The 16158-nt window shown below is 38.2% G+C and overlaps 1 protein-coding gene across 1 annotated transcript in view; it reads right to left on the reverse strand.

The window, feature by feature from the left end:
* AGBL4 (AGBL carboxypeptidase 4) overlaps positions 1 to 15710 on the reverse strand; it is a gene marked incomplete at both ends in the record, with an annotated part of 953795 nt that extends 938085 nt beyond the window's left edge. The window contains 2 exons of the mRNA XM_079777856.1: positions 15421 to 15543; positions 15698 to 15710. Coding sequence (XP_079633982.1) covers positions 15421 to 15543; positions 15698 to 15710 — 136 coding nt within the window. The remainder of the gene's footprint in view (positions 1 to 15420; positions 15544 to 15697) is intronic.
* Positions 15711 to 16158: the final 448 nt, after the last annotated feature.

A 16158-nucleotide genomic window follows, 5' to 3' on the forward strand; every position in this document is an offset into this window, starting at 1 on the left:
TCCTCCTGATGAGGGGCTTCAAAGTACAGCAGCCCTCTGTCTCCAGAGACACAATTTCTGATTGGCATCTGGAAGGACAGAGCAGTTGCAGGTACAGGACTGGGAGCGCCTTTCTGCATGCAGCTCCCTGGAGAGTCTCTTCCGGCCAAGGAAAGCTTTGTTCTAACCATTTATCCTGGAAACAGGGCTGCTGGGTGGTGTGGGGCAGGAGGGCAGAATGGAGGTGGGCAGGGCAGGGCAGGGCCGGAAGAAGTATGGAGTAGAAGACTGGGGGGTGGGGGAGGGAGAGGGTGAAATCTGTGTGTGTGTGTGTAGGGGGTGGGGGTAAGGGCTGGTGCAGAAGGAGAGTTGGGGTCAGCATAGGAAGGTTTGGAGGTACTGGGGGAGCAAAAGGCACCAGCAGATGCCAGAATAGGGGAAAGGGTCTACGGAATCAGATGGGGGTCCGCGACGTTGAGTATAGACTAAGTCCCTTCCCCAGACCCTGCCATCCCAGGTGGCTAGTGGGAGAGGTCCATAGCGAGGTGCTGAGCCCCCTACACTTTGTGTCTGAGGCTCCAGAACATGTGTCCAACATGCCCCGCTCCTGCCACCCCCGCCGAAGGGCTGCCATTTGGAATGCATTTGCAGACACATGGATTGTTTTTAAGTTAATGCTTTTAATTCACTCTGTTTCCCACTTGTCGTTTTTTATTGAAAAGGCAGATTCTGCTGATGTGTTCCTTTGTGGGGGTGGCAAGGGTGTTCTCCACGGACAGAGATCTGATGAGAGACAGAGACAAAAGGCCCAGGGAGACATGGGGAATGAGTAAACAGGATCAGAGAGCAAGGAACAGGGAGAGAAATGCACAGGGCAAGACAGACACACGACACAGGGTGCTGTGGACTGGGATAGAGCTTCCCGGCCGGTGAGAGGGTTCACAGGGCTCATTAGGAGGAGCAGCGGCTCTGTGGGTGCGTTCACCCGGGGCGCAGCTCCGAGGCCCGGGGGAGTCGGTGAACTGAAAGCCCTGGATAATTAGAGCTAATTATATGTGTCCAAACAGCCTCAGTGGAGGCCATGGGCTGGCCACCCCTCTCCCAGCCTTTCCCCTGTGATCCCACCCCAGCAAAGGGGCTTTGCTGGCACAGCTGGGGCTGAGCGCCTGGGGGAAGAGCGCAGGCAGAGAGCCCCTGGGGCCCAGGGGTTGGGGTGACCCCTCCACCTCCAGAGCGCCCCCCACAATTACACACTCCAGTGCTCACTGTGGCCCCAGGATGGCAGATCGCAACTGGTTTAGAAATTGGACCAGAACTTGGTCCGAGCTCCCCTTGGCCTTGTGCTGAGCCGGCCCTGGTGGCATGGGTCCTTAGGTTTCTATTATCTTAGCCTCCTGAGCATTCCCGTCTCTGTGAAGATTTGAGACAAGGCTCTCCTTGTATCCTGCCACAGGGAGTGCCTGTCTGGAGCTGAGGCCGAGGGAAGAGGAAGGGACAGAGTCTGGTGCTTGGCTTTTGGTGATGAGTTTGTCTCTGCCTGGATGAGCCACAAGACCCCAAAAGAGTGACTTTTCTGAGCTTTCATTTGTGTGTCCATACCATGCATGCCTCCTCCGAGATGCAGAGTCCAAGGGGAAGGAGAAAGGTGCGAATTCCTCATGTGTGAATGAGGCTTTACACTTTAAACTGCTAGCCTGAATCAGTGATCTAATTTTGTGGTTTCAGGAACTTTTGGTGGGTTGGGTTGGAGTGGTGGTGAGGTAGGGTTTTATATTTCCATAGAGGCCTGGTGCACAGGTGGGGGCCTGCCCTGATGGGGGCCCTGATTGGGGTGGGGGTCCCCCTAGTCGGCGGGGCCCACCTGAGCTTGGGGCCACTGGCGGTTTGCAGGCCAGCCACGCCCCTGACCAAAGTGTGTGTGGGGGGGTCCCCGCTGGGGACAGGGAGGCCTGGGCGAGGGGCCACAGCGGGGGTTGATCGGGCGGCCCCACCCCCCAAATCGAGCTGGGTTCGCTGGCCACAGGGGGCGTCATAGCAACCGGTCATTAGGTCGTTTTGGTCATGATGCCTCTTGGCCTTTTATTATTATGATATGCAGTTAAGCAAGTCACATAATTTCTCTGAACCTCAATTTATTCAATTTCCTTTTCCAAAAATAGAAATAAAATGCTTGCCCTAGTTTTTATCCAGAATTTATGAGGCCATAGTAGATGTAAAAACACTTTGTAAAACCTAAAATGATATATAAATATTAGGAATTGTTAGTTTTTATTGAATGACAACAGAAAAAGGAAGGAAAGGAAGATAGGGACTAGGAGTAAAAGGAGAAGAAGGAAATTAATGTTGCTGACATATATAGGGTGTCTTCTATGTCTTAAGCATTATATATATTACCTTATATGATCTTCACAACCATTCTATAAGACAGTTTATTATTCTACAAATTATAAAATAAAATCAATGAAAAACATATCTTTGGGTAAGGATTTAAAAAATTTTTAAATAATGATAATTAAATATTTAAGCATTAATATATTAAAAATTAAACCTATATTTTCATAACATTTTAAAACTGTTTCAATATCTCTTTGTTTAAATTGACAAGTGAAAAGGACATTTCTTTCTTATATTGTCACACTCTTCAGGAGTAACTATAAAAATTGATAAAAGATAAAAACTGTCTGTAATTTAAGTTTACTATATAGAAAAGTTTTTTTAAAAAACACACAAAACATATTGAGAAGGAGTTAACCAGTACATATGGATATTAGCATTTCCTTCTAAATGTTGCAATGAAATCTGCCCTATAAGATATTTCTTCCAACATACTTCCAAACAAGTATGTCCTACTTTATTTAAGCGACAATTCAAATACAAATGTTCTGTGATTGATGTGTAAATTATGAATAGAATGACAAATTGAATATTAAGATGAAGGCATTGGGTCAGGTTAATCTGTCTACCCTCAGCTCCTTCAGGCAAAGCAAGGAACCATACCAGTTCTCCATTATCTCACCTTTTATAATAGCTCTATCCCTGTATACACAACAATGTCAGAGATACAGTAGAAGAACAGAGACTTTAGAAAAATGTCTCTCATACAAGAGAGAATAAGGATTTTTTAATTGAGTAGAAACTTAACAAATACTTTAAGCAATTGTCATTTATTCATTCATTAGAAGAAATTAGAAGAATAAAAAGTCATATACAGCTGGAGAATCGTAAAATTAACTTCATGGAAAAGTAACTGGGTGTAGGCCTTGAGGATGGACCTGATTTTAATACAAATGTGGAAAAGAACTCTCAAAGAGAATATCATGATCAAAATCAATATAATAAGGATTTATATTGGGTAGTAGAAAGAAACTGAAAATGCATTCATGAGGAGGAGCATACAGGTACAGTATGCATTCTCAACAGAGGGGTATCTGGAGAGGCAAAGGAATTTTAGCTATTACAATGATCTGTGGCCCTCTGAAGGGCTACTAAGACATGCAGTATATCTGTGGCATTGAAATTTTGTGTGGTTGGGGAAATTAGAAAAATAAAATGTCTAAAAAAGGTCCTTATCAGAGTGATAATTAAAAATAGGTTAAGAAAAACTGAAGTAGAGTAACAGGATTTAATGAGTGATTGGGTAGAGAGGCAAAGAAAAGCTTAAGATGACTCTGGATGACAAAGAAACTGTTGGAATTTTTTAAATTAAAAAAAAAGTAAAGGGGGCTTTTTTTCCTTTTTGAAATTAGAACATGATAACTTTGGTTTGGAGAGATGTCCAGCTTAAAATACCAACAGAACATCTAGCTAGAGGCACAATCAGATAGATTAAGATATGGGATTGGTGCCTTGAAAAGAGTTTAAGACTGATGATACTTTTCAAGGCAGTGCTTATTCAAAACTTGGTCTATAGATTGATGCTGGCTTACAAACTATTTATTACAGATCTGTTATAAAACAGGTACAGTAAGATACTTTTAATAATCATTTGGCAACCAAACTCACAACTGGTGTACTTATTTAGCTGTACAGAGTACAAACCAGTTTAGATTTTGGCTAATTCATGTGGTAGATTGCATGTGGCATAAGCTTTATATCAGTCATGCACAGCAAGACCATACACAGAGCCATGACACAGGAAATTTTTTTTAAAAAGTTCTTGAGCACCTATAATTCTTGAGAAGCATTGTATCAGTACATTAATTATGTGCCAATAATCATATAAAGTTATGACTTAATAAAAGTGCATTCCAAAGTTTCTAAGAGGGGATGGACAATAGTAAGATGGCTAATCAAAAAATCAAGCATTCTAATTTTTAGTCAAATCTTTACAACAGGCACATAACGCATTTTTACTGGAGGAGAATTCAGTTTTCATTAGATTCTCAAAAATGTCTGTGACCTAGGAAAGGCTAATAACCACTGTGGTACAAATTACTTACCACTGTTATCTCTGTACCCACAGTGCCTGCCACAGACTTCATTCATCCTTTTGACAAATAGTTAATGAAAGCCTACTATATGTCAGGCTCTGGTGACAGAGCAAACAGATAAAGTGGCTCTTTTTATTGTAGGGGAGTCAGATAAATAAACAAGTAAATGAATAGGCAGAGAATAAAAACAAGAAAATATGATAGAATGATTGGGTGGCTACTTTAGACTGGCTAATCAGAGAAGGCCTCTCTGAGGAAGCAATATGTAAGCTGAGATCTGAATGCCAAGATGCAAAGATGGTGGTGGAGGGTGGGGGGGGCGGTATCAGATTCCAAGAAGAATAACTGGCTGGATCAAACTGCCTAAAGTGGAAACAAATTTAGCCAGCTCTATGAACAGGCAGAAAGTCACTGTGGCTAAAGCATTATTGGGGAGAGTGAGAATGGCATAAGATGAAGTCAGAAAAGTAGTCAAGGGCCAGATAATTGCAGTCAGGATACAGAATCAGGATTTTATCCTAATTGATAGGAAGACAATAGAATGCTGTAACTTTTTTTTTTTTTTTCAGAAATGAAGGAATAAGATGAAATAGAAACATCAGTGATGATAGAGAATCATTGATCGGACACCTCCTGCACACCCTAACACTGGGGATCGAGACCGCAACCCTGAATCGAACCGTGACCTCCTGGTTCATAGGTTGACACTCAGCCACTGAGCCACACTGGCCCAGCAAGACAATGGAATGTTTTAAATAGAACTAAAATAGAATGTGATTTGAGTTTAAAAGGATCTCTCTAGATGCTGTGGTGAGAATGGATATGGAGAAAGAGGAACATGTGTGAAAGGAAGCAAGAGAAACAGTAGTTCCCAATGACAGATAGTGATTTGAATGAGGAAGACAGATAGAAAAAAAATTAATGGATTCAGGAGATTTAATGAGCATAATAATAATTCTCAATGAATGGATGGATGGTGAATTATTAGATGTGATACTCAAGATATATAAAGATTAAAGATGGGTGAGCTGAACTTAGAGAATGCCTTAAGGGTCATGTGTAGATGAAAACAAGACAGGTCAGTGAGGGGGGTGGAGGATGAGGATGGTAGTCAATGCTGCCAGTGGAAAACCATTTCAAAAATAAGGGTGATTATTAGAAATGTCATATGCTGCAGAGGAATCAAGAGCTAAGACAAGACCACTGAATTATATGACTAAGTTCCTGGCAACCTTTCAGGGAATCATCTTTCTAGAGTAGTGAGGATACAAACCAGACTATAAGGATAAAGATGTAATAGGCATATAGGGACATTTCTATTTTTACTAAAAGTATTTCGAAAAGCACTGTGTATGTAATTTAACTTTATCTTGATGATGAAGAATATATAATCTTATACTGATGATAAAGAACAGATATCTGGAAGGCTATATATTTAAATTGTGTTGTTTACTTTTATATTTTCTGCCTCGTCCCCTCTGTCAGCTTGTCAACTTTGATTTCTCACCAAAGAGCATTCAATATCCTCAGGCTCCACCCTGTCTACAAATTTCCTAAGCTGAAAATCTGTATTATCAAGATAGTTAGAACTATGTCTAAATAAGAAGAAATAAATTCTAAGTATCTCCTCTGAAAAGTAAGGTGCATTAACGTTGGTGCATGTATTTTATAACAACTACTTCGGCTAATCAAAAGTTTCCCCCCACTCACCCAAGTTCTTAGTAATAGTCTCAAAAAAAAATAAGGCTACTGGATAAGTGTTTGTTTCCCATAAATTAATATAGGCATGCTAAATTCCTCAACTTTGCATCATATAATTTGAGGTCAATAGTTATAAAAATATAATAAATGCATGTAAAACTAATTCCATCTGGTACATTTCTACTCGTTCTCACACTAATTCTTTCAAGAAATATTTATTGAGCACTTATTCCATGCCAGGCATTGTTCTGGGCATCAGGGAATAAAAGAAAAATTCCACCTTTGTAGAGTTTATATTCTAGTGGAGGACACAGACAATAAATTAAAATACAAATAAGTAAGTAAAATTTATATTATGTTAGTGGTAAGTGCTAAGAAGAAAAAAAAAGCATATAAGGGATTAGGAAATGTCAGGGAAAAAGAGCTGAAATTTCATGCAGGCTAAGTCAGACCTCACTGAGAAGGTAACATTTTAATAAATAACTGAAGTGAGGGAGAAAACCATGCTGCCTGGAAGAACATTCCAGGAAGAGAATTAAGGTGCGGTTCCTATATTGTCTCCTCTATAAAGTCTTTCTTTGTGGCCTCCTACACTCACCTACCCTACCCCATCCATACACAAAAAAATGAATCACCTCCCACCTTTGGATCCCTTCACATTTCAATATTGACCACTGACTATCTGCTAGACAGGTGATAATTCTAATCCAAACAACAACCCTATAATGCAAGTATTGTTATACCTATTTTAAAGATGTTTTGAGGCTCCATGTTTAAATGACCTGCTAAAGGTACAGCAGTAATGATGGTTGAGCTAAGAATTCCTTCTGCTCTGTATAACTACCTCTCTAACTACAATGCTTCTAGCTTCTTATTTTCCATAGCAAACAAAAAAAAAGAGTAGGGGGACACTTTCACTCACTTATTCAAAAGCTCAGCCCTGTCTGAAAGAAAAAAAGAATTTTAAAATAAATAATAATTTCCCAAAATAAAATGCAAGCTCACAAAGTAAGTGAAATCAGATGGATACATTCTCAAAACCAAACAATGTCTAATGACTTCAGTGTAGGCCATAGGACACAATCTCAGCAGAGGGCCAAAAATATTTTGTCACATGATAATATTTCTACATAATTATGGTTTGTTTTTGAATTATAAATCAGACACCCCCCCCCCAAAAAAAAAAAAAAAGAAAAATTTGGGCAACCCTTCAGACTGCACACATAAGCTCTATTATAAAATGTAAAAATCCAGTCAAGAGTACAACTCACTTACCAAGGTGGCATCAAATAATTAAGCATGACTCAGATCAAGAAATTATTAGATTGGCAGCACTTAAAGCCAGTAGTGTTAACTCTGACCATTAAAACAGAGCTTCCCCAAAGATTCAGCCTGTTCCGCACCCTCTCACAATCCGGGACCCCTCAGGGGATGTCGAAGAGCTTTCGGCCCGACAGCGGAACAACTAGTTGCTATGATGCAGACGCTCAACACAGGAGCTGCCCCCTGGTGGTCAGTGTGCTCCCACAGTGCCACTCAGCCAGAAGCCAGGCTCAGGGCTGGTGAGCACAGTGGTAGTGACAGGAGCCTCTCCCGCCTCTCCAGTAGCGCTAAGGATGTCCGACTGAAGGCTCCCAGCCTGCAAGAGGGCACAGACTGGGCTGAGGGATCCCCCCCCTAATTCCCCGCCCCCCGGCCACCAGAGCACAAATTTCATGCACTGGGCCTCTAGCCTATTTAAATAAAAATGTAAATGTTCATTTGTTCAAAATCTTAAATCTCTGAAAGTTCTTCACCAATTGCTTTGAAATTTTGAAACAACATTGCATTTGAATACGTGCGTGTGTTTTTTTGTTGTTATTTTTTTTTACATTTTTTTATTGAGGTATTGTATGTGTACATATCTTACCATTGCCCCCCCACCCCACACCCATACATGCCCTCACCCCCCAGAGTTTTGCGTCCATTGTTTATGTTTATATGCATGCATACAAGTCCTTCGTTTGATTTCTTATCTCCCCCACCTCTCCCTAACTTTCCCCCTGTACTTTGAAAGTCTGTTTGATGCTTTACTGTCTCTGTATCTATCTTTTTGTTCATCAGTTTATAATGTTCTTTATTATCCATAAATGAGTGAAATCATATGGTATTTTTCTTTCATTGACTGGCTTATTTCACTTAGCATAATGTTCTCCAATTCCATCCAGGTTGCTGCAAATGATGAGAATTCCTTCTTTTTTATGGCAGCATAGTATTCCATTGTGTAGATGTACCACAGTTTTCTGATCCAGTCATCTGCTGACGGGCACCTAGGCTGTTTTCAAATCGTGCGTGTTTTTATATACCTTATACCTACTATTATATAGATGTCACACCTGTGACAGGTAAAAACATGCTTTTTTTGAAAAACAACGCTATCTGTTGGATGTAAAAGCAACACACGCTATACTAAATATTTTACAATTCCATTTCAATGTTTCCGATTTATGATCCATTTACGATTTCCAAATTTCCAATTTTACGATTCCATTTCAATGTTGATAATGATTGAAGATTTGTGCTTAGAAATCGTGAACAAAGTTCTCAATCAATTGGGAATGCCATCACCGAATCAATCTGCTGCTGCTCGTTTGATGTAGAATTGCGTCGTGAACAAAATTACAACACGGGTGATCTTTTGTCATATGTGCAAATATTCCTAAGCTAACACTTGAGAAAATGGCATTTACGATCAAATAATGCAAACTGTCAATAGTGGGGTTGGAGAAATCTTCTTCTTAGATGTGCCAGGAGGAACTGGTAAAACGTTCCTAATTAGATTGATTCTGGCAGCAATTCAATCCCAAAATGACATCGCCTTAGCTCTTGCATCATCCGGAATAGCTGCGACATTGCTACCAGGTGGAAGAACTGCTCATTCCACTTTGAAATTGCCACTGAACATGCAATTCATTGAAACTCCCACGTGCAACATTTCCAAAGCATCCGGCATGGCAAAAGTATTGCAGAAATGCAAACTTATTGTTTGGGATGAATGCATAATGGCGCACAAAAAATTGCTCGAGGCTCTTGATCGATCATTGCAAGATTTGTGTGGAAACATCAGACCATTTGGGAACGCATTAATACTGCTTGCAGGAGATTTCAGGCAAACATTACCTGTAATTCCTCGATCGACACCAGCGGATGAAATAAATGCTTGCCTGAAATACTCTACTTTGTGGCGACACGTAAAGACGTTAAAATTAACTACTAATATGTGTGTCCAGCTGCAAAACGATCGATCAGCTGAGATATTTTCACATCAATTACTGGAAATTGGGAACAGAAAGGTGCCAGTTGATCTGACCTCAGGACGAATTTCATTGCCTCATAACTTCTGCAATTTAGTGACGTCAAAAGAAGAATTGGTTGAAAAAGTATTTCCCAATATTCAAACCAATTATAAGAATCACAATTGGCTGAGTGAACGAGCTATTCTTGCGGCCAAGAACAAAGACGTCTACGAACTTAACAATATTCTTCAGTCTAACATTCAAAGCGAGGCAGTCACATACAAGTCCGTCGACACTGTTGAGGAAGCAGATGAAGCGGTTAATTATCCAACAGAATTTTTGAATTCACTCAATCTTCCAGGGATGCCACCACATGTACTGCAATTGAAAATCAGCGTGCCAATTATCATACTGCGAAATATCAACCAGCCAAAGCTTTGCAACGGCAGGCGGCTTGCAGTAAAAAAATTAATGAGCAACGTCATAAAAGCAACAATCTTGACAGGACCTTTCAAAGGTGAAGATGTCCTCATTCCTCGCATTCCTATGATTCCAACAGATATGCCATTTCAGTTTAAGAGACTGCAATTCCCAATTCGATTGGCATTTGCAATCACCATCAACAAAGCTCAGGGCCAATCTTTAGAATTATGCAGTTTAGATCTAGACACGGATTGCTTCTCACATGGACAATTATATGTTGCGTGTTCTAGAGTCGGCAAACCAGACAATCTCTATATCTGCACAGACAATGGAACAACAAAAAATATTGTATACCCACAATCATTGTGAAATTAAACATATTAGAAACGTGCGCTTTCTCTTTTCTTTCTTTTCCATTTAACCAGACTGAGCCACAGCAATGCGTGGCCGGGTACAGCTAGTAATTAATAACAATACAAGAATAAACTCTGTGTTTTATGTACTCATAACTGTAAAACTACTTTTGCCCTATTATGTATATATGTATATCAAATCATCACAATGTATACTTTAAATATATATATTTATATTTGCCAATTATTCCTCATAAAGTTAAAAAACAAAGTATAATGTCCATTTAGACTCTAAACAAAGAAAAGTGTAGGTAAGACATTAAGCTAAAAACCCTGATTTCTAATGTAATCTTGACACATTTTCATACTGTGCCATGAATGAAGATAATTTCTATCAAAAGGAAATATAATGTTAATTTTTACAGATTACACAAGTGAATATCGTAAATTCCATTGAAGGAATTAAGAGTAAAAGTTTTATTTTCATTGTTTTAAAATAGTATGCAAATAACTGACCCATACCTTTATTTTACTGACCCTTCTGCTTTCAATAGTAATTTAAACAACATATTAAATATCTCAGGCTAACCAATTAATTTGAAGTACAAATTACAATGCTCTTTTCATGTTCAATTCATATATACTCATACCAATCACAAAACAATACTCAAATTACATATAACGGCAATTAAACAGAGTATTTATTTGAATGGCTTATTTTATCAAGTAGAAAATTTTTCATTTTTCTTTATTACAAAAAAATTTCCTATTTGTCTTACCTAAAGAGTAATTTTCAACAATATATTACTCATATTTCATAAATTGGCCTATGATAAGCTAATATGTATATACTAGAGGCCCGGTGCATGAATTCATGCATCAGTGGGGTCACTCATCCTGGCCCACCCCTCTCGCAATCCAGGACCCCTCGGGGGATGTCAGACTTCTGGTTTTGGCCCGATCTGGCCTGCGAGGATCGGGCCGAAACCAGCAGTCCAACATCCCCTGAGGGATATAGTAGTGCATCACGTGGCAGGTGGTGGTGGTGGGGGGGAATCCAAGTCCGCACCACACCTGCTCATCCCGGCCCTGCTGCGCCTGCCACGGGTGGTAGCACTGCTGCAGATGCAGGAGGGGCTTGGGCCGCCGCAGCTGCACTTGCCAGCCGTGAATCTGGCATCTGGCACCCGTCAGACAGCTGAGCAGTGCTCCCGCTGTGGGAGGGCACTGACCACCAGGGGGCAGCTTCTGCATTGAGCATCTGCTCCTTGGTAGTCAGTGTGTGTCATAGCGACCAGTCGACCGGTCGTTGGGTTGCTTAGGCTTTTATATATAGAGAGAGATAATGGTTAAAAGTATGGCCTTTGGAGCTAGAAAATTCTCAGTTTCATATTCATCTACACCACTTGTCGGTCATGCACTTTAAGGTAAACAGATTTACATTCCTGAGCATCAGTTTCCAAACTTATAGAGAGAGATTTAACACCTCAGAAGGTTTTGTAATAAACTATGTATATGTCACTTATGATAGTATCTGGCAAGCAATAAATAAGTGATCATTTTATTGTTTTTTTCCTTAATATTCTTTTTGCTGTTAATCTTAATTTTTTATATAAATGTAAAATACTTTTATCAATCTTAAAATTTTACTTTATGAAGATTATTTTGTTCATTATCTGTCATCCCTCATTTATTCATATATTTATTGAGTTCCTTATTAAATGACTGATAGTATACTAGGTGCTGGGAGAAAAAATTAATAAGAAACCATCCCTAACTTCAAGGCACTTTTAGTGATAAGGGAAAAAAACACAATTAAATGACTGCAATGCAATAAAGGATATCATAGAATAGCTTAAGAAATGGTTGTAAATACAGAGATACAGACAGCCAAACCTGCCTGAGATGTACTGTTTCTCGCAGGAAGAAATGCTGGACTGAGTCTGAATTAACATTTTACCAGGTAGAGAAAACAGCATCTGCAAAGGTATGAAAACTTCAGAGAAGTTGGTGGACTAGGAAATAAGCAGCAATTAAATATGACTTTTTCATCAAAGTTATTGAAAAGTTAATCTTTCCCCATGTTTCTGTTGCTCAAATTACTTTATTCAATAAATAAATACAGTATTAATGTAGTGGTTAATTTTGTAAGTACTCTGCTTGGCTCTGTGGAAGAACAGGGATTAATCAGACTCATATTCTGTCCTGAAGCTGATTACTAATAGAAGAGAACAAAAGAAGTTTTTAAAAATCATAAAAAGTGTCAAATATCTCTGGAGAAATAAAATTAGAGTGTTGTGGCTGTTTTCTCAAGGGAAATATACTTATAGGGAGGTATATATGGAAAAAAAAAAAAGAGATCAGGGATTCATAGGAAGTTCTTATTTCACCCAAAGACCTTATTTCTCATAAGAAAAACATTAATTATCTACTCAGGGCCAGGAAATGTACTAGGCACTTTACAAATCCAACATCTCTGAAAGGAGAAAAAAAACTTATGGAGTCTTATCTGAAGGGAATATACTTAATCTATATGAGTCAATACTCCCCATTCATTGAATCTATTAATCACCTAACTTCTTCCCAGTAAGTCCAGATACACTTACAGAATCCTTTTCAATACAGTATACCAGGAAACAACAGCCAGTAGCTCAGAGTTAGCACATAATATAAAAGGCCTCTGACTTCCCTGTTTTAAATAATCTCAAATACATCCTTGAATTAAGCAATCTTACCTCAATAAAGTCAATAAAAAGGAAAAATAAATAAATAGATAATATATCAAACAAATTGTTTTAAGTGGTAACTGAATTGTTTTCATTAAAATGCCCTTTAGCATTATGCCCTCATCCTACATTGAAGGATGTTACAAAATACACCTCTATGAAACATACTGTTGTAAAGATCACAGGAATATTGTTGAGGATGCTATTCATCATATTTCAGTATATGCTTTGGGAAGCTCATTAGGAAGGGTTTCTATCAGATTTCAGTACTGATTTATTTTTATCTTATTAACAGGCTGCCAGAAAAGTCACAGTTAAACTTGTTATCTATCTATAGCAAATTTATGGGTCTCATAGCATACATTTTATGTACTCATCCAGCTGAATTTTCTTTTGCTATTTTCCCTTTATGCAATCTCCTCATTTACCTATTTTTAAATATTTTATTGGTGTGTATATATTTTAGTAAAATGGGATTAATTTTTTAAACAATGAAATATATATTTTTCTTCAATTAAGATATAAGGTAGGCATCATTCACCATTAACAGATGAGGAAACCGTGACCCAGTATTCAAGTCAGAATTTAAACTGCAGCCTGACTCCAAAGGGTGTCACTTAGCCACTCTACTATACTGCAAGGCTGATGCACTGCTAGGACAAATCACTGTTCATACATTTGGGGGAGAATATGCATTATTCAGTTAGTTACTTTGTGGTCAGATGGGCAATTTCTTGTACTGAGCTTTTCAGTAAGGGATGGAAAAAGATGAGTATAGTTAAGGAAAAGGTGTTCTAGAAAAGGAATTTGGATTATTTCATACTGTAGGAATAAAATAATTCCTACTTGTAGAATTATTGTAAAAACCCATCATACCTTAAGTATAATATAAAAGTAAACCTAAAGTAAAAAGAATTCAAAAGTTATTTTCTAGGCACCAAGTGAATTCCTGGACAAGACAACAATACTAGATTCAAAAAAAAAAAGAGGAAACATTGATCCTAACAGGGTGGACAGTACTCATATCTGACTGGAAGGACAACACTACAATTCTGTGTTATGAGTTGAATTGTGTCCCCAGAAAACTTCATATGTTTCAGTCCCTCATGTTTCAGAACCTCATAATGAGACCTTACTATGAGAAAAGGTCCCTACAAAAGTAATCAAATTAAAATGGGGTCATTACTGTGGGCCCTAAACCAATGACTGGTGTCCTTAAAAAACAAAAGGGTATTTAGAGACAGACATACACATAGAGAGAACACCATGTGAAAATGAAGACATAAATTAAGGTGATGCTTCTACAAACCAAATAACAACAAAAATCACTAGCAAACCACTAGAAGCTAGAGAAGAGGCATAGAACAGATTCTTCCCAAAAACCCTTAGAATGACCCAAGCCTGACAACACCTTGATCTCAGAACTGAGACAATAAATTTCTGTTGTTTAAGCCACTCAGTTTGTGGCTCTTTGTTATGGTAGCCCTAGCAAACTAAGACAACATGGAATAAACAAAGAGCAAAACTCTGGATAAGCAAGTTTTCAATAGTTGGTATAAATAGCCAATATTCTTAGGATTCAGAGAGCTGGCATATCTCTTCATACACAGACACACACAGACACACACACACACACACGCATGCACACTATTCAAAAACAAAAATGCCCGGCAAGCATGGCTCAGTGGTTGAGTGTCAACCTAAGAACCAGGAGGTCACGGTTGGATTCCTGGGCAGGGTACATGCCTGGATTGCAGGCTCGTTTCCCAGTGTGGGGCATGCAGGAGGCAGTCAACCAATGATTCTCTCACATTATTGATGTTTCTATCTCTTTCTCCCTTTCCTCTCCCTTCCTCTCTGAAATCAATAAAATTAATTATTTTAAAAAGGAAATTATGTTACTTTTCTCACTAATATTTTCAACATATTCTGAATACATAGTGTTTGCTAGTCATAGTTGAATATGAGGTTCAGGGCATAAAGATTTTAACAAGATCAAATACCTACTGGATGGGAATTCACAACCAAGTCCTGATCTCCCCTTTTAGAATACCTACAAGCATTTGTTGATTATGATGCATTATTACTTTTGTTGTTTTGTTTGTGTTCAATTGAATCTGTTCTCTCATCATTTCTTTATAGAAAAGCCTCCTGTCTCACAATGATTAAGTTCTGTGAGAATGTCATATAAAACCATATGTACAATCAACATTCAATAATTGATTTACCATATAGTTAGTCAAATTATATTAGTTTTATCCCAGACAAATAAGATCTAGGTAAGTACTTTATAAAATATAAGATATTATACAAATGTTCACCATTATTACCAGTATACTTCTAATAATTTATAGCAACAAAAATATTGTATCTCATTTTAAGTATTTCCAAGTTAATCCCATCAAAATTGATTTTCCTCTGACTTGTTTCATTCTGGTAAAACATTAAATGGATTGAATCACATTTAAGTGGGATAGATTCTAAAAAACCCTCACCAGACAAGAACAAGAGCAAAGGCCTTTAATACACTCACCACTCTCAAAGCAAGCATCAAAGACAAGATGTCCTTTCTTGGGCTGTCCACAGTATCCAGTTGGAAGCACCATATATTTGTTCACATTCCCTCCGATGGCATCGTCCTTTCCAAAATCATTGCCTATTTTTTAAAAAATTGGCCCATGTTAAACAGAAATAAAAATATATTTAGTAATAGAAGTCTAACTAGATTTTTATCATTAATTTGCCCCCTCCCCTGTCCTTTTGTGTTAATCCCAGCCACAAGAAATTAACTACATATTGAAGTAGAGTACAAAGAGAATGCATTTTGAAACTAGAAAGATACGGGCTCAAATCTCATCTGTACTACATACTAATTCTCTGTGATGCAAAGCAATCAATTTAATCCCTTTAGCCTCAGTTTCTCTCATCCATAAAAAGGGCATAGTAAACCATGTTTCAACATTTTACTGAGAATTATATGAAAAATATCTAGTATAACTACCGAAATCCAAAAAAAATTCATTAAATTACATCAATTATTAATAATACTAATTATATATGTGTATATATTGTCACAAATATATAGTTACTTACTTTAATTTTGGGGAAAAAACAATAGTTCTATAACTATCATCATAACTACCTAATGTTTCACCACTAGAAATAACTTGAGAACCACTAAATTAGCACAGAAGTTATATTTCTTACCAGGAACTTTAACTTTTAAAAGGTGTGTTAAGTTTCATTTCCACATAGGATATAGAAAGCTGGA

The sequence above is a fragment of the Cnephaeus nilssonii genome (assembly GCF_951640355.1).
Source record: "Cnephaeus nilssonii genome assembly, chromosome: 7".
In the NCBI taxonomy this organism is placed as follows: domain Eukaryota; kingdom Metazoa; phylum Chordata; class Mammalia; order Chiroptera; family Vespertilionidae; genus Cnephaeus; species Cnephaeus nilssonii.